The sequence below is a fragment of the Eucyclogobius newberryi genome, unplaced genomic scaffold (assembly GCF_026437365.1).
Source record: "Eucyclogobius newberryi isolate DKJ021-1_F unplaced genomic scaffold, fEucNew1.0.hap1 SCAF_212, whole genome shotgun sequence".
Taxonomy (NCBI): domain Eukaryota; kingdom Metazoa; phylum Chordata; class Actinopteri; order Gobiiformes; family Gobiidae; genus Eucyclogobius; species Eucyclogobius newberryi.
Window position 1 is genome coordinate 1 of NW_027315849.1, and position 24,702 is coordinate 24,702.

General features: G+C 47.5%; 1 protein-coding gene across 1 annotated transcript; it reads left to right on the forward strand.

Moving 5' to 3' along the window:
- Nucleotides 1-1,234: 1,234 nt before the first annotated feature.
- On the forward strand, nt 1,235-15,338 carry LOC140371290 (SLIT-ROBO Rho GTPase-activating protein 2-like; the record flags this gene model as incomplete). Its single annotated transcript, XM_072458433.1, has 11 exons — nt 1,235-1,295; nt 1,450-1,527; nt 2,307-2,441; nt 3,188-3,293; nt 8,767-8,991; nt 9,173-9,243; nt 10,105-10,300; nt 11,066-11,203; nt 11,385-11,586; nt 11,806-11,916; nt 14,615-15,338. Coding segments are annotated over 11 exons (1,869 nt in total), but the record flags the coding sequence as incomplete, so codon positions are not given.
- Nucleotides 15,339-24,702: the final 9,364 nt, after the last annotated feature.

Here is a 24,702-nt window from a genome sequence, read left to right on the forward strand (position 1 = left end):
AGAACTAAACCAGGTCTAAACCAGGACTAAACCAGGACTAAACCAGACTAAACCAGGACTAAACCAGGACTAAACCAGGACTAAACCAGGTCTAAACCAGAACTAAACCAGGACTAAACCTGGACTAAACCAGGTCTAAACCAGCACTAAACCAGCACTAAACCAGCACTAAACCAGGACTAAACCAGCACTAAACCAGGACTAAACCAGCACTAAACCGGGAACAAACCAGGACTAAACCGGGACTAAACCGGGCTAAACTCCCTGGTCATCTAAAACCTACAAAAATCTAGTGGACATGTGGTTCAGCGATGTCAGCGCTCGTTAAGCAAATGTCATTTACATTTATTCCTCCTGATGGTTATTATATATATATATATATATATATATATATATATATTTATATATATATATATATATATATATATATATATATTTATATATATATATATATATATATATATATATATATATATATATATATATATTTATATATATATATATATATATATATATATTTATATATATATATATATATATATATATATATATATATATTTATATATATATATATATATATATATATATATATATTTATATATATATATATATATATATATATATATTTATATATATATATATATTTATATATATATTTATATATATATATATATATATATATATATATATTTATATATATATATATATATATATATATTATATATATATATATATATATTATATATATATTTATATATATATATATATATATTATATATATATATTATATATATATATATATATATATTATATATATATATATAGTAAGTCACTCTGTCATTCATGTTGCATTAGAGTGTGTTCTCTCCACGAGCTCTCCACGTCTCTGAGTCGGATGTGACAAAAACCAACAAACAAAGAAGAACACGGTGTCATAGCAACAGACGAGTGTGTGTGCACCGGGGGCCCTAGTGCGCTCACCGGGGCCTATAGTGTGAAAATGAACAAACATGAACCTTGATTCATTCTGCTATTTGTTTATTTATTTATTTATCACTTCTTCTTTCTTGTAATAAATGTCTCAGTTGGAGCAGGTTTTACTTAACAAACATATTACATACACATGTAACAAACATGATCCTGACTCGACCTGCTTCTGAACACGAGGAGCAGTTTGACCTTTTGTGTCTCTTTTCTCTCTTTTCTCTCTGTTGTTGTGGTTTGTTGTGGTCAGGACTCCGGTGAGGTCATCCCTCTGATGGTGGAGAGCTGCATCCGCTTCATCAGTCGTCACGGTGAGGAGTGTGTTTCCTGTAAACGGCCTTGAAGTGCACGTGACCCGATGTGGCCACGCCTCCTGATTTGGCCACGCCTCCTGATGTGGCCACGCCTCCTGACGCAGCCACGCCTCCTGACGTGGCCACGCCTCTTTCTGTTTGTGAATCGTAGGTTTACAGCACGAGGGAATCTTCAGAGTGTCCGGGTCACAAGTGGAGGTCAACGACATCAAGAACGCCTTCGAGAGAGGTACAAGAGGAGTTAGATTACAAGAGCAAATCTGTGTTAAAAAAGCATCAGAAATGTCCAGGTTTGAGCCGTAAACACGACTTCATTTATGTATCTCATTCATATTCACAATAAACTCATTCATATTCACAATAAACTCATTCATATTCACAATAAACTCATTCATATTCACAATAAACTCATTCATATTCACAATAAACTCATTCATATTCACAATAAACTCATTCATATTCACAATAAACTCATTCATATTCACAATAAACTCATTCATATTCACAATAAACTCATTCATATTCACAATAAACTCATTCATATTCACAATAAACTCATTCATATTTAGCTTTAGTTTGGTTTATAATTTGACTTCCTGGTCACATGGGCAGCTGTGACATCACTCTCGACCTACAAAGACTGAAACTGGTTTAAATGACGTAAAACATAAAGTATACGACAAATACAAATACATAAAAACACTAGTATTTGCTGAATGATTGTTTGAACTGTCAGTCAAACTTTCCTGTAAATGATCTGTGTATTTGGAGTAGAAGTTGTGATACTTCTAGTTAAAATCAAGATGTTTAAACTTCTAACGAGCGCGGTGATCCTTTCTCTCCTGGTGGACGAGTGAGGTACTGCATGTGTTCTACACGGCTTTAGAAATGTATAGAATTGTAATTTATTGTAGATTTTCTTAGTAATAATTCAGTTTATATTTTGTGAAGTCTTCTTGATCACTGCTTTAACACTGACCGTCTCTGACCGTCCCTGTCCTGCTGAAGGTGAGGACCCTTTGGCCGGAGACCAGAATGACCACGACATGGACTCTATCGCTGGCGTCCTGAAGCTGTACTTCAGAGGACTGGACACGGCTCTGTTCCCCAAGGAAGTCTTTCACGACCTCATCTCATGCGTCTGTACGTATCCTCTGCTCCTCTTCCTCTGCTCCTCTTCCTCTGCTCCTCTTCCTCTGCTCCTCTTCCTCTGCTCCTCCTCCTCTGATCCTCTTCCTCTGCTTCTCCTCCTCTGCTCCATGAGTGCGTCTCCTCTCTGCGTCTCCTCTGCTCAGTGGTTGCAGTGCTGTGTGACACCAGTAGGGGGCGTAGTACTTGTGACTCCTGGTTCTCGACACGAGTTTCCCCAAAACCACCAAACACACGAGCAACAGACAAACCTCCAGCTGAAGCTCTGACCCAGCTCAGGATCTGGAGATAAGACCCTCACCCTGCATTTGACCCGCACATGACCCACACGACCCGCACATGACCCTCACACGACATGCACACGACCCACACTTGACCCGCACATGACCCACACACGACATGCACACGACCCAGATCTGGAGGTTCTCTTTAAGGCCTGTAGACAGTGGTCAAGATCAGGACAGGACCAGATCAGGACAAGACCAGATCGCAGATACAAGTGGTGTAAAGTAGTTTCCTCCCTTAAAGACGGTGTGAGGAGCTCGGAGTAGAGCCGCTGCTCCCTCAGGTGGACAGAGGACATTAGCATGTGCTGCTGCTGGAGGGACTTGTGTTTGTCTTTAGAGGAAAAGTGAGATGAGCCTCATAAACACTTGACCACCGGGCGTGAAATGTGCTTGAATATAGTTGTGATACTTTGATACTTTGATACTTTGATACTGAACGTTTGTGTGTTTCAGCGATGGAGAGCCTCCAGGATCGAGCCGTCCACATCCGGAAGGTGCTGCAGCCTCTGCAGAGCAAAACTCTGATCATCATGAGATATCTCTTCGCCTTCTTAAACCAGTGAGTGCCACCACACAACGGGCGGGGCCAACGGGCGGGGCCTTGTCCTGTGGACAAATGAAGGACGCTCTGGGTCACTTTACACGCCATTAGACCTGGTTTAGGACTGTTTTACTCCTGATTCTTAGTTAGAGCTCCTGAGCCTGTATTTTACCTCCAAACACAGGTAGAGTTAGTCCAGGTTTAGACCACTTCTAGTCTAGTTTAGTCCCTCTTGCTCCCTGCTCTGACCCTTGGTCTGACCCTTGGTTTGACCCATGGTCACATGTCTGGTGGCGTTTAAAGGTGAAGCAGCTGTACCTAATAAAAAGGCCGGTGCTTTGGCGACGTCTGCGTCGTATTTGGAGAAGTAGAAATATTCTCCACATTCTTGAACCGAGCGACGTCTCAGACGAGTTATTGAAGTTATTGGAGTTATTGAAGTTATTGGAGTTATTGAAGTTATTGGAGTTATTGGAGTTATTGAAGTTATTGGAGTTATTGGAGTTATTGAAGTTATTGGAGTTATTGGAGTTATTGGAGTTATTGGAGTTATTGGAGTTATTGAAGTTATTGGAGTTATTGGAGTTATTGGAGTTATTGGAGTTATTGAAGTTATTGGAGTTATTGAAGTTATTGGAGTTATTGAAGTTATTGAAGTTATTGGAGTTATTGAAGTTATTGAAGTTATTGGAGTTATTGAAGTTATTGAAGTTATTGAAGTTATTGAATTTTCCGTTTCTCGTCTTGATTATTTGCACTTGAGCCACATCTGACTGGACAAAGCTCATACGACTCATCACACAGACATATACATATATATATATATATATATATATATATATATATATATATATATATATATATATATATATATATATATATATATATATATATAATACTATCTGGTTATTAGCATAATAGATGCTAATAACCAGATGAATGTGAGAGTAAATACTGCAGAAGAATGTTCCAGAGCTGTTCCAGTGTTGCAGGGGAAGATCCTCACTCCAGTTATGTTCCTGGTGTGTTCACGTTGTGTTCCTGGTGTGTTCACGTTGTGTTCCTGGTGTGTTCATGTTATGTTCACTTTGTGTTCATGTTATGTTCACGTTGTGTTCCTGGTGTGTTCACGTTGTGTTCACTTTGTGTTCCTGGTGTGTTCACGTTGTGTTCACGTTGTGTTCCTGGTGTGTTCACTTTGTGTTCCTGGTGTGTTCACGTTGTGTTCACTTTGTGTTCCTGGTGTGTTCACGTTGTGTTCACGTTGTGTTCCTGGTGTGTTCATGTTATGTTCCTGGTGTGTTCCTGGTGTGTTCACGTTGTGTTCACGTTGTGTTCCTGGTGTGTTCATGTTATGTTCACTTTGTGTTCCTGGTGTGTTCACGTTGTGTTCCTGGTGTGTTCACGTTGTGTTCCTGGTGTGTTCATGTTATGTTCACTTTGTGTTCCTGGTGTGTTCACGTTGTGTTCACGTTGTGTTCCTGGTGTGTTCACGTTGTGTTCCTGGTGTGTTCATGTTATGTTCACTTTGTGTTCCTGGTGTGTTCACGTTGTGTTCACGTTGTGTTCCTGGTGTGTTCACGTTGTGTTCCTGGTGTGTTCACGTTATGTTCCTGGTGTGTTCACTTTGTGTTCCTGGTGTGTTCACGTTGTGTTCACTTTGTGTTCCTGGTGTGTTCACGTTGTGTTCCTGGTGTGTTCACGTTGTGTTCACGTTGTGTTCCTGGTGTGTTCACTTTGTGTTCCTGGTGTGTTCACGTTGTGTTCACTTTGTGTTCCTGGTGTGTTCACTTTGTGTTCCTGGTGTGTTCACGTTGTGTTCCTGGTGTGTTCATGTTATGTTCACTTTGTGTTCCTGGTGTGTTCACGTTGTGTTCACGTTGTGTTCCTGGTGTGTTCACGTTGTGTTCACGTTGTGTTCCTGGTGTGTTCACGTTGTGTTCCTGGTGTGTTCACGTTGTGTTCCTGGTGTGTTCCTGGTGTGTTCACGTTGTGTTCCTGGTGTGTTCATGTTATGTTCCTGGTGTGTTCCTGGTGTGTTCACTTTGTGTTCCTGGTGTGTTCACGTTGTGTTCACTTTGTGTTCCTGGTGTGTTCACTTTGTGTTTCTGGTGTGTTCACGTTGTGTTCCTGGTGTGTTCACGTTGTGTTCACGTTGTGTTCACGTTGTGTTCCTGGTGTGAACACAACGCACAACGCAGACGGGCTGGACGTAAACTCCGAGAGAAGAGAGGAGAAAACAGGAAGTCGGTTCCCACCGTAGTCATGGGTAACGTGAGGTCCCTTCAAAATAAAATGACGGAAATAGCGAGCCTCATGCGGTCCCAGAGGATTTATAGGGACAGCAGCGTCTTGATTTTCACAGAGACCTGGTTAACAGCAGAAATGCCAGACTCTATTGTAGGATTGGACATTTTTCATCTGCTGCGGGCGACAGAACGAGAGAATCCGGGAAGAAAAGAGGTGGAGGTCTGGCGGTGTATGTGAACACGAGCTGGTCCAAACCCGAACACTGCACAGTGAAGCAGCAGCTATGTAACAGGGATATTGAACTATTGGCTATTGGCATGAGGCCAAATTATCTGCCCCGGGAGTTCTCACATGTGATTTTGATCGCAGTCTATGTGGCCCCGTCTGCCAATGCTGAAAATGCTTGTGAAGCACTGCTCTCCTGCACTTGTAGGCTGCAAACACAGCATCCACAGGCTCTCTTCCTCATCTCTGGTGACTTTAACCACGCTTCTCCCTCTTCTGTTCTACCAACATACACCCAGTATGTCACCTGCCCCACCAGAGAGAATAGAACATTGGACTTGTTTTTTGCCAACACCAAGGAGGCTTATTCTTCTTCCCCCCTCCCTCCCCTGGGCAGCTCGGACCACAACCTTGTACATCTGAGGCCTGTGTATGAACCCATCGTGCGCAGGCAGCCTGTGGTGTCCCGTGAGGTGAGGATGTGGTCTGCTGAGAGCGAGGAGGCTCTGAGGGACTGCTTCAGCACCACTGTCTGGACTGAGCTTTACGACCCACATGGGGAGGACATCAGCACCATCACAGAGTGCATCACGGACTACATCAACTTCTGTTTTGAGAACATTGTTCCCTCCCGGACGGTGCGGTGTTTTCCAAACAACAAGCCATGGATTAACCGTGAACTGAAGGCTCTGCTGAAGGAGAAGAAGAGAGCCTTCAGGTCAGGGAACAAGGAGGAGCTGAGGACTGTGCAGAAGGAGCTGAGGAGGAAGATCAGGCAGGCTGAGGCCGGCTACAAGAGGAGGATGGAGGAGCAGCTGCAGCAAAAGAACATTCTTGAAAACCATCTCGGGCTTCAAAATCCCCCCTGCCCAGACAGAGGGGGATCTACAGTGGGTGAATGATTTAAATGCTCACTTCTTGAGGTTTGATCAGTCACCCGCCCCTCCCCCTGCACAGCTGCATGCTCCCTCTTCCACAGCTGGACAATGGCCTGCATCTGTTCCTCTTCGCTTATCTGCCCCGGACCATCAGCTCCCCACTTCGCCTGGACTCACCCATCCCCCCAGCACACGGTCCCCCTGCCAACCACTGACTGTCACAGCAGCACAGGTGAGGAGTGAGCTGAAGAGGATTAAAGTGAGGAAGGCAGCAGGACCTGATGGCATCAGCCCCAGGCTCCTTAAGTCCTGCGCAGATGAACTGTGTGGAGTTATGGAGCATGTCTTCAACATGAGCCTGAAGCTGAGGGTGGTACCACAGGTCTGGAAGACCTCCTGTCTGGTACCTGTGCCTAAGACACCGCGCCCCAAAGACCTCAACAGCTTCAGGCCAGTGGCTCTCACGTCCCACCTGATGAAGACACTGGAGCGGCTGGTCCTGGACCACCTCCGCTCCACCGTGAGCTCAGCCATGGACCCGCTGCAGTTTTCATATCGGCCTGACATCGGAGTGGAGGACGCCGTCATCTCCCTGCTGCACCGCTCTCTCTCTACACCAATTCAACACCATCCAGCCGCTGCCCCTGAGGGACAAGCTGGAGACGGCTCCTGAGGGACAAGCTGGAGACGGCTCCTGAGGGACAAGCTGGAGACGGCTGGTGTGGAGTACGACCTGCAGAGTGGATCACAGACCGACCCCAGTTTGTGAGAGCCCGGAACTGTGTGTCTGACACTCGGACCTGCAGTGTGGGGGCGCCCCAGGGCACTGTCCTTGCGCCCTTTCTCTTCACTCTTTACACTGCAGACTTCAGACATGACACGGACAGCTGTGTCCTGCAGAAGTTCTCTGACGACTCTGCCATCATCGGACTCATCACGGACGACGATGACGCGGAGTACAGAGGACTGGAGCAGGACTTTGTGGAACCACCTCCTCATCAACGCGGGGAAGACCAAGGAGATGGTGGTGGATTTCCACAGAGGCCACGCCCCCCTCACCAGTGAACATCCAGGGACGGGACATTGAGAGAGTGGACTCATACAAGTACCTGGTGTTCATCTGAACCACAAACTGGACTGGACTCATAACACAGACTGTACAGGAAGAGCCAGAGTCGGCTCTACCTCCTGAGGAGACTCAGGTCTTCAGGAGTGACAGGGCCACTCCTGAAGACCTTCTACGACTCTGTGGTGGCATCAGCCCTCCTGTAGGTGTGGCCTGCTGGAGCAGCAGCATCACAGAGAGGGAGAGGAAGAGGCTGGACAGAGTCATCAAGAAGTCCAGCTCCGTCCTGGGCTGTGCTCTGGACTCGGTGCAGGAGGTGGGGGACAGGAGGGTCCTGGCTAGATTCACATCTATGCTGGACCATGAGTGTCACCCCCTGCAGGACACTCTGTCCCCTGCAGGACACTCTGTCCGCTCTGGAGAGCAGCTTCAGTGAGAGACTGATCCACCCTCGATGTGTGAAGGAAAGGTTCCGTAGGTCTTTCCTTCCTGCTGCTGTCAGACTTTATAACAAACCCTGTTAGTCCTGAACACTCACAATACTGACCTAACCATGTGCAATTCTGTCATATGTGCAATTACTGTTGTGATTCATGTGCAATGGTATTTATTTGTCTATGGGAGTTTTTATTTATAGGAGATCTTCTACTGAAAGTGTTTTTCAGACTTCCTATAAGTGATCTGTTCTTCTGTATCTACCTCTGTATCTACCTGCGTTGCAACAATGAAATTTCCCCATGTGGGACAATAAAGGATTATCTTATCTTATCTTAAAAAGGTTGAAATATTTAGGTATAAATTGTATTATTGATGAATAGCAGAAAATCGTTGTTCTTTTTTATTTAATAACGCTGCTGTCTTTGTTCTAAAAGCTGCTGTCTTTGTTCATGTTTTAGAGTCGAGATAACAATTAAAATGATCCAAATGTGATTATTTTAGATTAATGGGAGAATAAAAGTGACTCTAATCAGTCTCTAGTGTTAGTATTGTGTCTGGTTTGATTGTTTAAGGCTGAAATGACTTGTACATAAAGTAACCCCCTGTCCCCCCCTCGTCCCCTCGTGTCCCTCAGCTTGTCCCAGCACAGTGAGGAGAACATGATGGACCCCTATAACCTGGCCATCTGCTTTGGCCCCACCCTCATGTCGGTCCCTGAAGGCAATGACCAGGTCTCGTGTCAGGCTCACGTGAACGAGCTCATCAAAACCATCATCATCCACCACAGCCACATCTTCCCCTCCGCCCACGACCTGCAGGGGGCGGTGTACAGCGTCCCGGGGGCTGGAGACCATTTCTGGTGAGAGCCTCGTGTTCTGGACAGAGTTTGGTTCCAGATAATCATTTAAAAGACAGATTTAGCTTGATGTTGTTGCTAAATGTTCAGTTTGTTCCTCTGTAAAGCTCTAAACGGCTCCGTTTATGTGTCTTAAACCACATATTCTGTCCGTCCGTCTCATAAACTGTTGCTTCTCCCGCAGTGACACGCACTGTGAGCCCCCCCTGGTGGAGGAACCGGCTCCTGACCTCTCAACCATCGAAATGAACTTTGGTAAAAATCCTCTTCAGTCTATGAAACATTTATGTAATATACACACTGTTTTAGAAAGGAATTATAAATATTACTGTAAATGACTTTCAAGTAACATGCTGTTGTAAATATTACTGTGGAAATATGTGTCATACATTTCAAATACTAACAAAATACTGGCAAACGCCCTCTGCAGGTTTATGTCTTGATATTGCATAAATAAACTGAAGACACAGACATTTGTGCTAAAAGCAGCTCGTGGACTTTTACTGTGTCGTTACTAAGAGACACGTTATTTACTTTCATAAACATAAAAACTCATCTCTGATTCATTGATACCATTTATTACAACTAAAACAATCCCCAAGTGATGTATCCAAGGTAACCAAGTCATTTTGGAGATGGAACTGAGTAGAATAATATTTCCTTATAATGTGTGAATTATTGCTCTTTCAAAATATGTGAGTGTAATACCTCATTCGTCCAGCAGGGTTCCATCGATTAAAACATTCAGTTGCATCATCTGGACTCAAACAAGTCATTCTCAATCTGCAGATCCCCTTATATCCTGCTTAACTGTTACTGACAGTCTTTTCTAAATGTATTCAAACGTCCCTGTTCTTGTCAAAGTCTAAAAGCTGCTTTAATTCTCTACTTTCTTGAGGCAGATTTGATTGAAGAAGACATAATTGTGTCTTATTTGTCCCGTTTCCTGTGAGCTTTGCTGCTTTGCCTCTCGCTCAGACGTGCAGCACAGTTTGGACGCTCTGGCTCTCCTGCTTTGCAATAACCGGCCTTTTTCCATCTCTTTCCTCCACTTCCTGTTTTTTCTTCCTGTCTGTCCGTGCCACTTCCTGTCCCCGTCCGTTTCCTTAAACACAGGCTCGTTGGCTGTTTCAGACCTGGACCCGTTTGAAGTGGTGGCCCGCTTCGACTACACCGGGCGGACCAATCAGGAGCTGTCCTTCAAAAAGGGGGCGGTGCTTCTGCTGCACCAGCGAATCTCCACAGACTGGTGGGAGGGGCGTTACTGCGCCAAGGACGGCCTCATCCCGCATCAGTACATCATCATCCCAGAGTGAGAATCACACTTTATTTTATTACAACTTCATAAGGAAATAATATTTAGTAGATTTTGTCCATCTTTTCCTTTCATTTGTGGAGATTTTCTCCAAGAAGGAAATAAAAACACTAATAACAACATTTACTGTGATTCTCTTCATATTAGTCACATTTCTGAATTCATTATTATTTTGTCTATTAAAACTTATGAAAATGCCTCTTAATGTTAATTTCTCAAAACAAACTTGTAATAATTTACATCTAATAAAACATTTTTAAAAAGTCTATGTTTTAACAGGAGTATGTGTAGATAATATAGATTATTATGTCTATTATTATTATTATTATGTATATTATTATTATTATAATGTTTATTATTATTATTTCTATTTAAGAGTCAAAACTTTTAAATGGGTCAGGATTTGGACAAAAACGTTTCAGTTTTTTTTATTTCCATGTCCGACAAACGAAGTGAATAAAGCAGCTTAAAGACACGAGTAAGAAACTTTTTCATATCAGGAAACTGTATTTGACTGTGAGGATTCTTCACTAAACATCTAAATATAATTCCGTTTAAACTAACATGAACGTTCACTTTCTCTAACCATATTTATGAACACAAATACCACAAATATAACATCTTATTGGGCTGAAAATAGCAAAGACAAAGCAAAAGTCTGTATGTAATGACTGCGAGGGGCGGAGCTGGGGGCGTCGTCTATGTCTGTCCTCAGGGCGTCCCTCCTTCCCGGTCCAGTACATGATGTGGTGTGTTCCTCAGGCCCGATGGCGGCAGAGGAAGTCCTAAACTGGACCCGGACATGAAGGAGCTGCTGGAGGAGCGAGTGGCCACCAGGGGCAGCGCTGCGTCACCCACTGGAGCTCACGTGGCCGACATTTACCTGGCCAACCTCAACAAGTACGTTATTACTCACGTCACGACTGCTTTAGCACACACATGACTCTGTTTATGGACCTGAAGAAATAAGAACGTGTCATTTTCATCTTCTTATAAGTCAAACGTTGTAAACGTTTTAAAAGTGTGAAGTGTGAAGTGTGAAGTGTGAAGTGTGAAGTGTAAAGTGTGAGCTGTTGTGCAGGATGAGGATGCGTCCCGAGTCCACCGGCGTCAGGAGAACCTTCCGTGGCTCGGACAGCGACGCCACATGTCCCAGCGCGGGCGTCAGGACCGCCTCTCTGCCTGTGGGGGGCGCTCTGGTGAAGGAGAGCCCCGACAAGAGGCCGGTCAGTGCCCACAGCATCCTCAACTCTGTGACCAGGCACTCGTCCCTCAAGAGCAAGGCAAGTGACCCCTGTGTGCTCAGGTCTGTGCTCTGTACTCAGGTCTGTGCTCTGTGCTCAGGTCTGTGCTCAGGTCTGTGCTCTGTGCTCAGGTCTGTGCTCAGGTCTGTGCTCTGTGCTCAGGTCTGTGCTCTGTGCTCAGGTCTGTGCTCAGGTCTGTGCTCTGTGCTCAGGTCTGTTCTCAGGTCTGTTCTCAGTATGTCCCTTTGGTGTGTTCAGGTGGAGAGCCCGCAGTTGCGTAAGTCGACCCCCGCGGGGCGCTCTAAGAGCTTCAGTAACCACAGGCCTCTGGACCCGGAGGTCCTGGCTCAGGTGGAGAACAGGTCACAGGTGAAAACACAGTTTTGAAGTGATGTAAATATAAACTGTGTCTAAAGGTTTTAGCTCCTGAAAGAGACAAAAACATAAACCACAAAGTTTCATTCCTTTTTTTTAATCCAAATTCCTTTTTTTACTTCCTCAGTTCAGACTGTTTTGTTTTGTAAATCTACAACAGTCGTTCTGCTTTATTAAAGGGCGTGTCCACAGAGCCGCCGCCCAAACTCACATGTTATGTTTGTGCTCCTGAAACTGCCGCTATTTGGCCGCGTTTTAGCGCCGTTTTAGACCACGCCAGGTTAAAGTTAGGGTTAAGGTTAGGGTTAGTGGGTTAGGGTTAGTGGGTTAGGGTTAGTGGGTTAGGGGGTTAGGGTTAGGGTTAGGGTTAACCATGAGGCTATAAGGGAAATGCCGTGGTCCCTGAAACTGCGCGGCTATTTGACCGCGCCGCGGCTCTCCAGCCACGGCCTTATATAAATGAGAATCTAGACGAGAAATCTGATCTGAACAGTATAACTGTACTATAGTACTAGTACTAACTGTACTATAGTACTAGTACTAACTGTACTATAGTACTAGTACTAACTGTACTATAGTACTAGTACTAACTGTACTATAGTACTAGTACTAACTGTACTATAGTACTAGTACTAACAGTACTCAGCATCGACACCTCGACCATCACCCCCTCTACCCTGGTACGCAATCTCGGTGTCATCATGGACCCCACCCTCTCCTTCACTCCCCATGTCAGCCACATTGTCAAGACCTCATACTTCCACCTCCGCCGCATCGCCAAAATCCGACACTGCCTCACCCTCCCCGCTGCTGAATCCCTCATCCATGCCTTCATCTCCTCCCGCCTCGACTACTGCAACTCCCTCCTCACTGGCATCTCCTCCCATTCCCTCCACAGACTCCAAATGGTCCAAAACTCCGCTGCCCGCCTCCTCACCCACACCCGCCTCCTCACCCACACCCTCCTCCTCACCCACACCCGCCTCCTCACCCACACCCGCCTCCTCACCCACACCCGCCTCCTCACCCACACCCGCCTCCTCACCCACACCCGCCTCCTCACCCACACCCTCCTCCTCACCCACACCCGCCTCCTCACCCACACCCGCCTCCTCACCCACACCCGCCTCCTCACCCACACCCGCCTCCTCACCCACACCCTCCTCCTCACCCACACCCGCCTCCTCACCCACACCCTCCTCACCCACACCCGCCTCCTCACCCACACCCGCCTCCTCACCCACACCCGCCTCCTCACCCACACCCGCCTCCTCACCCACACCCTCCTCACCCACACCCTCCTCCTCACCCACACCCTCCTCCTCACCCACACCCTCCTCCTCACCCACACCCGCCTCCTCACCCACACCCGCCTCCTCACCCACACCCTCCTCCTCACCCACACCCTCCTCCTCACCCACACCCGCCTCCTCACCCACACCCGCCTCCTCACCCACACCCGCCTCCTCACCCACACCCGCCTCCTCACCCACACCCGCCTCCTCACCCACACCCGCCTCCTCACCCACACCCTCCTCCTCACCCACACCCTCCTCCTCACCCACACCCTCCTCCTCACCCACACCCTCCTCCTCACCCACACCCGCCTCCTCACCCACACCCGGTCCCGTGAACACATCACTCCCGTTCTCCGCTCTCTCCACTCTCTCCCCATCAAGCAGCGCATAAACTTTAAAATACTCCTCCTCACCTTCAAAGCTCTTCACCACCTTGCCCCCCCCTACCTGTCTGACCTCCTCATCCCCCACCGCCCCACCCGAGCTCTCCGATCCTCCTCCTCTCTCACCCTGACTGCACCAACATCCCGACTCAAAACTTTTGGCGACAGAGCATTCTCCCGAGCAGCACCCCGACTCTGGAACTCCCTCCCCCAACCTGTCCGCCACTCTCCCTCACTCACAACATTCAAATCCCGCCTAAAAACATGACCTCTTCACCCAAGCCTATGACCTCCCCTACCCCTAGCCTCCTCTACCCCATTGCCTACTCTTCTACCCCCTGTTACATCCCCATCTTTTTCTCTCTACTTCTTCTGTCTTGTTCATTTTATCTGTATATTAATGTGTTCTGTACGTGTTGTCCCCCCTGTCTGTAAATACACCCCCTTTTTTATTATGTTCAGCGTCTTTGGGTCACTGAAAAGCGCTATATAAATAAAAGTTATTATTATTATTATTACTAACTGTACTATAGTACTAGTACTAACAGTACTATAGTACTAGTACTAATCAAATCAAATCAATTTATTTTTGATTTGATTCTATTCTTGTACTAACAGTACTGTACTAGTACTAACTGTACTATAGTACTAGTACTAACAGTACTGTGTGCGCTTTAACAGTTCTGTGTGTACTTTAACGTGTACTTTAACAGTACTGTGTGTTCTTTAACAGTACTGTGTGTACTTTAACAGTACTGTGTGTTCTTTAACAGTACTGTGTGTACTTTAACAGTACTGTGTGTACTTTAACAGTACTGTGTGTACTTTAACAGTACTGTGTGTACTTTATCAGTACTGTGTGTACTTTATCAGTACTGTGTGTACTTTAACAGTACTGTGTGTACTTTAACAGTACTGTGTGTACTTTATCAGTACTGTGTGTACTTTAACAGTACTGTGTGTACTTTATCAGTACTGTGTGTACTTTAACAGTACTGTGTGTACTTGCAGGACATGGAGGCAGCCATGAGCAGCGCTCTGAGCGAGCTGCGTGAGCTGGAGCGTCAGAGCTCGTGCAAACACACTCCTGATGTGGTTCTGGACACGCTGGAGCAGCTGAAGGGCGTGGCAGGAGGCTCAGGGGGGGCGTCAGAGCCCTCCAGCCCGCTCCACTCCAGGCTCCTCCGGGACAGCGAGGGCCCGGGCTCTCACCACCCTCACCCGCTCCAGCGCAGCGCCTCCTCTGCCAGCGACGTGCCCTCCTCATTCAGGCCCAAGAGTCAGCCCCGGAGCCCCCTGCCCTCTGCCACGTCCCCGTCCCTGTCCTCCTCCGCCCTCTCCACCTCCGTGCCCTCCTTTAGGGAGCTGAGGCCCCCAGCGACCAGGCCCAAGCCTGTGGTGTTCCCCAAAGGCACAGGGGGCAACGGGAGTCCTGCCATGGGCTCCCCGACCTCCACAGTGCCCCCCTCAGGCCCTGCAGCCGGGGGCCACTCTCTGTCCCATACGCCTCCTCCACCTCCTCCACCACAGGCCAACGACAAGTCATGTCCTGCTTAGGCCCCTGAGCGTCTGTGAGGAGGGGCCCCGCCCTGAGGGGTCCCACCCTGAGGGGCCCCACCCTGAGGGGCCCCACCCTGAGGGGCCCCACCCTAAGGGGCCCCACCCTGAGACTTGTGTCCCACAGACGTGTTTGTGGCTTCATTAAATAAAAAAAAACATGTTGAGCTTTTATAAAGCCTAAAAATGCATCAAATCTTCCATAAAATATAAAAGAGAATTCATCTGTCAAATAATGACAATAATTTAATATGAAATAATATTTCATAACAAATGTTGAGATTTACTTCTCTAAATTTTAAATTTGTCAAATTGAATCAAAATGAGCTTTGGTCACGAATATAAGAACATTTCTATGTAGCACAGACCATCAGAGCCTGGACCATCAGAGCCTGGACCATCAGAGCCTGGACCATCAGAGCCTGGACCATCAGAGCCTGGAGGACCATCAGAGTCTGGACCATCAGAGCCTGGAGGACCATCAGAGCCTGGAGGACCATCAGAGCCTGGACCATCAGAGCCTGGAGGACCATCAGAGCCTGGAGGACCATCAGAGCCTGGACCATCAGAGCCTGGAGGACCATCAGAGCCTGGAGGACCATCAGAGCCTGGACCATCAGAGCCTGGAGGACCATCAGAGCCTGGACCATCAGAGCCTGGAGGACCATCAGAGCCTGGACCATCAGAGCCTGGAGGACCATCAGAGCCTGGAGGACCATCAGAGCCTGGAGGACCATCAGAGCCTGGAGGACCATCAGAGGCTCTTCTAAAGGATCATGACTCCAGATGCACCAGTTTGAGAGTGCAGAAGAGGAGGGGGGCGTGGCCTAAAGCACTATAGTAAATGTGTCTCATTGACTCTTTTGTGGAAAAGTGTTTGAACATTAAGACTGTGAAGCTCCAGCTCTGATTCGCTGCTGGATGAACAAAGTCGGAACTTTTTGAATCACTCAAAGACTTTTAAAAAAAATGGTCCCAAACGTGACAAACGCCCCATGACCAAGAGCTTTATTGTTTGATCACCTCTTCCATGACGTGTCGATGGTGTTTTATTGTGTTTTTATGGTGTCGTTTCAAGAAGAGACATTTGAACAGCTGCGTTTGGGAGAACATTGAAAGGGCCAAAGTACACATTATACTGCATCGTGCTTGGATTTTGGATATTTGTGACTGAGACGAGTCAAAAAGAGAAAACAAAACCGCTTTTAGCCTGAAACATAAACGTTGCATGTTTTTTTTGGCCCAAATGTTGAGCTTTACCCAGAGTTTGGTCCCGTCGCCTTCACATGTAGCAGCGCGCCATCCGGTGCCTTTAATCCACCTGTGACACGGGCGTCGCCGGGTGGAAGAATCTGAAGTCGTGCGGTGAAAATGGCCAATCAAGAAAAACAAATGATGGTTCGGTTCAACGTTTGTGGATCGGAAGTTTCGCCCAAAAACGGTGTCAAAGTCAATCGTTCGTTAAGCGACAAAAAATGGCCAAACCAAAAGGGAGAAAACGACTTTGTGTGATGCGTTTTTTAAAGGACAAGTTCCATTAAAGGGGCCCCAGCTGCAGTAGCCACAAGCACCATGAAGCCGGGCCCTCGGCGTGTGTTAGCAATAAACGAAAGAGCGAGCGGTTCTTCTCTTCGCTCGGCGTATCGGGCGAAGACGCGGGCGAAACGTTCAAACCGGGCGTGGCCAGGTGGAGCTTTTCTGTGGCAGCTAAAAAAACATCCCATCAGGTTTTCTTTTTCTTTCTGTCAGGCTGGGGGCCACGGGTCAGGCTGGGGGCCACGGGTTAGGGTTAGGCTGGGGGCCACGGGTTAGGCTGGGGGCCATGGGTTAGGCTGGGGGCCACGGGTTAGGGTCAGGCTGGGGGCCACGGGTTATGGTCAGGTTGGGGGCCATGGGTTATGGTCAGGCTGGGGGCCACGGGTTAGGGTCAGGCTGGGGGCCGCGGGTTAGGCTGGGGGCCACGGGTTAGGGTCAGGCTGGGGGCCGCGGGTTAGGCTGGGGGCCACGGGTTAGGCTGGGGGCCACGGGTCAGGCTGGGGGCCACGGGTTAGGGTTAGACTGGGGGCTACGGGTTAGGGTTAGACTGGGGGCCATGGGTTAGGCTGGGGGCCACGGGTCAGGCTGGGGGCCACGGGTCAGGCTGGGGGCCACGGGTTAGGGTTAGACTGGGGGCCACGGGTTAGGGTTAGACTGGGGGCCATGGGTTAGGCTGGGGGCCTCGGGTTAGGGTCAGGCTGGGGGCCACGGGTTATGGTCAGGCTGGGGGCCACGGGTTAGGGTCAGGCTGGGGGCCACGGGTTAGGGTCAGGCTGGGGGCCACGGGTTAGGGTCAGGCTGGGGGCCGCGGGTTAGGCTGGGGGCCACGGGTTAGGCTGGGGGCCACGGGTTATGGTCAGGCTGGGGGCCACGGGTTAGGGTCAGGCTGGGGGCCGCGGGTTAGGCTGGGGGCCATGGGTTAGGCTGGGGGCCACGGGTTAGGGTCAGGCTGGGGGCCACGGGTTATGGTCAGGCTGGGGGCCACGGGTTAGGGTCAGGCTGGGGGCCGCGGGTTAGGCTGGGGGCCATGGGTTAGGCTGGGGGCCACGGGTTAGGGTCAGGCTGGGGGCCACGGGTTATGGTCAGGCTGGGGGCCACGGGTTAGGCTGGGGGCCACGGGTTAGGCTGGGGGCCACGGGTTAGGCTGGGGGCCACGGCAAGAAGCGGACACACTTTACCATAAGTTGGAAATTCACTTTTTCTCTGGACTAAAAGATTTCGACTCTTTTTGAATGTTCGATGTTTGATATTTGAACTGGAAAACGTGACGCGGACGATGGACGACGGCGGGAAAAGAAGACGCTGCATCGGGTCAAATGACTCCAACGCCTCTTATTTTGAGTCATTTTCACTCGATTTTTGTTCATTTTCTGCCTTATTTTTAATGCATTTTACAGTTTTGAGTAATTTATTTTTCAGGCTGCATTTTTGGACTTTAAATTAGAATTAGACTTCTTACTGACGCATCACGTTTCTTAAAATGATAATTCCTTCACAGAAATTCACACATTTTTGCAGATTTTCCCTTTTGTTTTTCCTGTTGCAGCGAGTGAGAAAAGCACAACCGCGACACCTCATCAGTGCGTTTTATATGAACATTATATTATAGTTTCTCATGTTGCTACGGGGAAAATGGTGAAAATGTTGGAGTGACAGGTGTAAGATGGCAGGTGCATGAACTGCCACAATCTTAAAAAAAACACAACTTTTGGCCAAATAAACGGACGATAAATGAACAATTAAGAGAAATATGATGCACACATTTCACATTTTTCATTTGTTTAGACACAAATCCTTCGAGATCGACCGAAATGTTTAATTTTTAACAGATATTTAAAACCCAGATGAGCTCTGCATATTGTGTATTTTTAGAACAATATTAAGGCGATTTTCACAACTTTTCCCCCATATTTTTGGTTTTACCTGAGCACAAACTCCATTATTGGCTGTACCGTTTGTGCACAAAGTCATTGAAAACGCTTCACAGAACAAGAAAAGACTCTCAGATCACAATACGGACAAATATAAGTGTAAATAGTCGTAATAAAAGAATATAACCTAAGATAAAGACCATTCAGTATTTTTTAACTAAAGGAAATGGCAACATTTGCTGATTTAAGGCTGTGATCTGAAGTCAAAAATGTTATAATTTCAGCAGAATCTTGAATTTAGCGCTCTCAAATTTGAAAACAGTTTAAAAATGTGCAATGAACCAGAATTCACATCTGGTTTAAAACATGAACGAAAAAACAAAATGGGTGAGACATTTTTACCGCCTTCGTCGCTGCGACCGTAACCCAGCTTTATTTTTGAAGACCAACCAAAACGTGCTGTAGCTCGCTCAATGGTAGCTCGCTCGATCGATGGTAGCTCGCTCGCTCGATTGTCGCTCGCTCGATCGATGGTTGCTCGCTCGATCGATGGTAGCTCGCTCGATCAATGGTAGCTCGCTCGCTCGATTGTCGCTCGCTCGATCGATGGTAGCTCGCTCGATCAATGGTAGCTCGCTCGATCGATGGTAGCGCACTCGATCGATGGTAGCTCGCTCGATCGATTGTCGCTCGATCGATGGTAGCTCGCTCGATCAATGGTAGCTCGCTCGATCAATGGTAGCTCGCTCGATCGATTGTCGCTCGCTCGATCGATGGTAGCTCGCTCGATCGATGGTAGCTTGCTCGATCAATGGTAGCTCGCTCGCTCGATGGTAGCTCGCTCGCTCGATTGTCGCTCGCTCGATCGATGGTAGCTCGCTCGATCGATGGTAGGTCGCTCGCTCGATTGTCGCTCGATCGATGGTAGCTCGCGCGATCGATGGTAGCTCGCGCGATCGATTGTCGCTCGCTCGATTAATGGTAGCTCGCTCGATCGATGGTAGCTCGCTCGATCGATTGTCGCTCGCTCGATCGATGGTAGCTCGCTCGATCGATCGTAGCTCGCTCGATCAATGGTAGCTCGCTCGCTCGATTGTCGCTCGTTCGATCGATGGTAGCTCGCTCGATCAATGGTAGCTCGCTCGATCGATGGTAGCTCGCTCGCTCGATGGTAGCTCGCTCGATCGATGGTAGCTCGCTCGATCGATTGTCGCTCGATCGATGGTAGCTCGCTCGATCAATGGTAGCTCGCTCGATCGATGGTAGCTCGCTCGATCGATTGTCGCTCGATCGATGGTAGCTCGCTCGATCGATTGTCGCTCGCTCGATCGATGGTAGCTCGCTCGATCGATGGTAGCTTGCTCGATCAATGGTAGCTCGCTCGCTCGATGGTAGCTCGCTCGCTCGATTGTCGCTCGCTCGATCGATGGTAGCTCGCTCGATCGATGGTAGGTCGCTCGCTCGATTGTCACTCGATCGATGGTAGCTCGCTCGATCGATGGTAGCTCGCGCGATCGATTGTCGCTCGCTCGATCGATGGTAGCTCGCTCGATCGATTGTCGCTTGATCGATCGATGGTAGCTCGCTCGATCGATTGTCGCTCGATCGATGGTAGCTCGCTCGCTCGATTGTCGCTCGCTCGATCGATGGTAGCTCGCTCGATCGATGGTAGCTCGCTCGATCGATGGTAGCTCGCTCGATCGATGGTAGCTCGCTCGATCAATGGTAGCTCGCTCGCTCGATGGTAGCTCGCTCGCTCGATTGTCGCTCGCTCGATCGATGGTAGCTCGCTCGATCGATGGTAGGTCGCTCGCTCGATTGTCACTCGATCGATGGTAGCTCGCTCGATCGATGGTAGCTCGCGCGATCGATTGTCGCTCGCTCGATCGATGGTAGCTCGCTCGATCGATTGTCGCTTGATCGATCGATGGTAGCTCGCTCGATCGATTGTCGCTCGATCGATGGTAGCTCGCTCGCTCGATTGTCGCTCGCTCGATCGATGGTAGCTCGCTCGATCGATGGTAGCTCGCTCGATCGATGGTAGCTCGCTCGATCGATTGTCGCTCGCTCGATCGATGGTAGCTCGCTTGATCGATGGTAGCTTGCTCGATCAATGGTAGCTCGCTCGCTCGATGGTAGCTCGCTCGCTCGATTGTCGCTCGATCGATGGTAGCTCACTCGATCGATGGTAGCTCGCTCGATCGATTGTCGCTCGCTCGATTAATGGTAGCTCGCTCGATCGATGGTAGCTCGATCGATTGTCGCTCGCTCGATCGATGGTAGCTCGCTCGATCGATTGTCGCTTGATCGATGGTAGCTCGCTCGATCGATGGTAGCTCGCTCGATCGATTGTCGCTCGATCGATGGTAGCTCGCTCGATCGATTGTCGCTCGATCGATGGTAGCTCGGTCGATCGATGGTAGCTCGCTCGATCGATGGTAGCTCGCTCGATCGATGGTAGCTCGCTCGATCGATTGTTGCTCGCTCGATCAATGGTAGCTCGCTCGATCGATTGTCGCTCGCTCGATCGATTGTCGCTCGCTCAATCAATGGTAGCTCGCTCGATCGATTGTTGCTCGCTCGATCGATTGTCGCTCGCTCGATTGATTGTCGCTCGCTCGATCAATGGTAGCTCGCTCGATCGATGGTAGCTCGCTTGATCGATTGTCGCTCGATCGATTGTCGCTCGCTCGATTGTCGCTCGCTCGATCGATGGTAGCTCGCTCGATCGATTGTTGCTCGCTCGATCAATGGTAGCTCGCTCGATTGTAGCTCGATCGATTGTAGCTCGCTCGATGGTAGCTCGCTCGATCGATTGTAGCTCGCTCGATTGTAGCTCGCTCGATCAATGGTAGCTCGCTCGCTCGATGGTAGCTCGCTCGCTCGATTGTCGCTCGCTCGATCGATGGTAGCTCGCTCGATCGATGGTAGCTCGCTCGCTCGATTGTCGCTCGATCGATGGTAGCTCACTCGATCGATGGTAGCTTGCTCGATCGATTGTCGCTCGCTCGATTAATGGTAGCTCGCTCGATCGATGGTAGCTCGCTCGATGGATTGTCGCTCGCTCGATCGATGGTAGCTCGCTCGATCGATTGTCGCTTGATCGATGGTAGCTCGCTCGATCGATGGTAGCTCGCTCGATCGATTGTCGCTCGATCGATGGTAGCTCGCTCGATCGATTGTCGCTCGATCGATGGTAGCTCGGTCGATCGATGGTAGCTCGCTCGATCGATGGTAGCTCGCTCGATCGATGGTAGCTCGCTCGATCGATTGTTGCTCGCTCGATCAATGGTAGCTCGCTCGATCGATTGTCGCTCGCTCAATCAATGGTAGCTCGCTCGATCGATTGTTGCTCGCTCGATCGATGGTAGCTCGCTCGATCGATTGTCGCTCGCTCGATTGATTGTCGCTCGCTCGATCAATGGTAGCTCGCTCGATCGATGGTAGCTCGCTTGATCGATTGTCGCTCGATCGATTGTCGCTCGCTCGATTGTCGCTCGCTCGATCGATGGTAGCTTGCTCGATCGATTGTTGCTCGCTCGATCAATGGTAGCTCGCTCGATTGTAGCTCGATCGATTGTAGCTCGCTCGATGGTAGCTCGCTCGATCGATTGTAGCTCGCTCGATTGTAGCTCGCTCGATCAATCGTAGCTCGCTCGATCAATCGTAGCTCGCTCGATCGATTGTCGCTCACTCGATCAATGGTAGCTCGCTCGATCGATGGTAGCTCGCTCGATCGATTGTTGCTCGCTCGATCGATGGTAGCTCGCTCGATTGATGGTAGCTCGCTCGATCGATTGTTGCTCGCTCGATCGATGGTAGCTCGCTCGATCGATTGTCGCTCGCTCGATCGATTGTCGCTCGCTCGATCAATGGTAGCTCGCTCGATCGATGGTAGCTCGCTTGATCGATTGTCGCTCGATCGATTGTCGCTCGCTCGATTGTCGCTCGCTCGATCGATGGTAGCTCGCTCGATCGATTGTAGCTCGCTCGATCGATTGTAGCTCGCTCGATTGTAGCTCGCTCGATCAATCGTAGCTCGCTCGATCAATCGTAGCTCGCTCGATCAATCGTAGCTCGCTCGATTGTAGCTCGCTCGATCGATTGTAGCTCGCTCGATTGCAGCTCGCTCGATCGTAGCATGCTCGCTCGAGTAGTAGCTCGCTCGATTAGTAGCTGTAGCTCGATCGTAGCTCGCTCGATTGTAGCTCGATCGTAGCTTGCTCGATTAGTAGCTGTAGCTCGATTGTAGCTGTAGCTCGATTGTAGCTGTAGCTCGATTGTAGCTGTAGCTCGATTGTAGCTGTAGCTCGATTGTAGCTGATCTAGAGCATCTCCACTTTTATCAATAGAATTAAAAACATGTGAAATATTTTCCAAAAGAGAAAGAAATGGAACGAGGCCTTTATTTCTTTATTGTTAGATATGAAGTATTAGTCCATGTCCAATCAGAATCCTGTATCTAAAGTGGGGCAGGGCTTATGCAATGAGACTCTTCTGTGATTGGTTGACTGTTTGTTGTTGAAACTGCATTGATCCACTTGAATTTGAAGTTTCACACTTTTATCTACATAAAGTCTATTAAATGACATAAAGAGAGTTTTATGTGCGCTTTGAAACTACAATATTTCTTTGTAAAAGCAGAAAAATGCATATTATATAAAGAATGCATGTTTTCTGAGCACAAAATGCATTCCCAGCCCAGCGTTTCTTAAAATGTACAATATTTTACTTTTTTGACGCCAGCTTTTTGTGCACAGAAGTTTTTCTGTTGTTTTCCTTCTGAAAATCAATCATTGTGCAGCTTTTGGCCTGTGCAAACTGTGGGATCTGAATATTGTGAAATATGCATTTGTTTTGTGTCCGGTGGAAATTAAAACTAAAAAAAAAAAGAGAGACCGTAACGTTAAATCTATTTATAGTTTTATCTGTATTTCTGGAAGATCCTGTGTCAGATGTACTTTGTATATACACACGTGTACATTTCAGAGGTACATTTTCGGTTTTCTTTTCCTTTTTTTTGGTACAATATTAATGTACAGTAATAGCAATAGTGGTTTAATCAAATAGGCCTTATATAATTCTATGTGTAGTTCTTGTAGTAAATCTGTTTTTTTAATAAACATTGCTTGCGATAAAATGACTTTTTTTATTTTCCCCAGGTTAAAAAAACAAAACATACATTGATTATGATTTTAGTTTGTTAATATTAATCTAAAATGTCATAATTGAACCAGGTCCATCGATTTCCTGTTTAAAACGTGACGTGGATTTTACCTTTTTTCTTTTTTTTAATTGGTTGAAAATGGCAACAAGACATTTATTTAATCTTATGTTTTGAAGTACCAGGATGTGGGCGGGACTAAGGGGAAGGTGAAAACACAGGATTACTCAAACATGCACCAATCAATGGAAATACAGCTGAACTAATGAAGAGGAAACACTTGTGACATGGTAAAAGTCTATTTAACATCATATCTCTCCTTTTATACATATTTACACTGATCATTATGTTCAACATTATGTGCTTTTGTCATAAATGTTAAGCAGAATGTACAGAATGTACAGAATGTACCAGCAGGAAAGTCACATGAGTCTTAAAGTGTCTCTGACTCATTGAAATAAAATACAGTTAAGTTTTAAATATTCAACATTTTGCTACAAGTTATACAAATGTTATCCCAGAATAGCCAATTTGTTAGATTTATCATTTTACTTCCTATTTGTAATTGTTGACATCACACTAGGAAATTACACAGCAAACACCGGGAACAAACTCATCTAATGTCACATTTTTTTTATTTGACATATTAAAATCTATGACAGCGACTTATTTTTGTTTAATCATGTTTAGAGCGTCAAAAAGTAATTTCTTTTGTGTAAATTCTGCATAAACTTTGACTGGAACGAGTGTCACAAGTGTGATGTCACTTCCTGTCATTTTCTACAGATTTTTCAACTTTTCTCCGCAAACATCTGCTCGACTGGTTTAAAACTATCATTTATATTTCACTAGCAAAGACCAGGCCACAACTATGGAATATGAAAGAATGTTTACTGATAATAGTGATGAAGGATCGACGATGGATCGATGATGGATGATGACATTTGGCTGGTAGGATGGGGCTCCGGCTC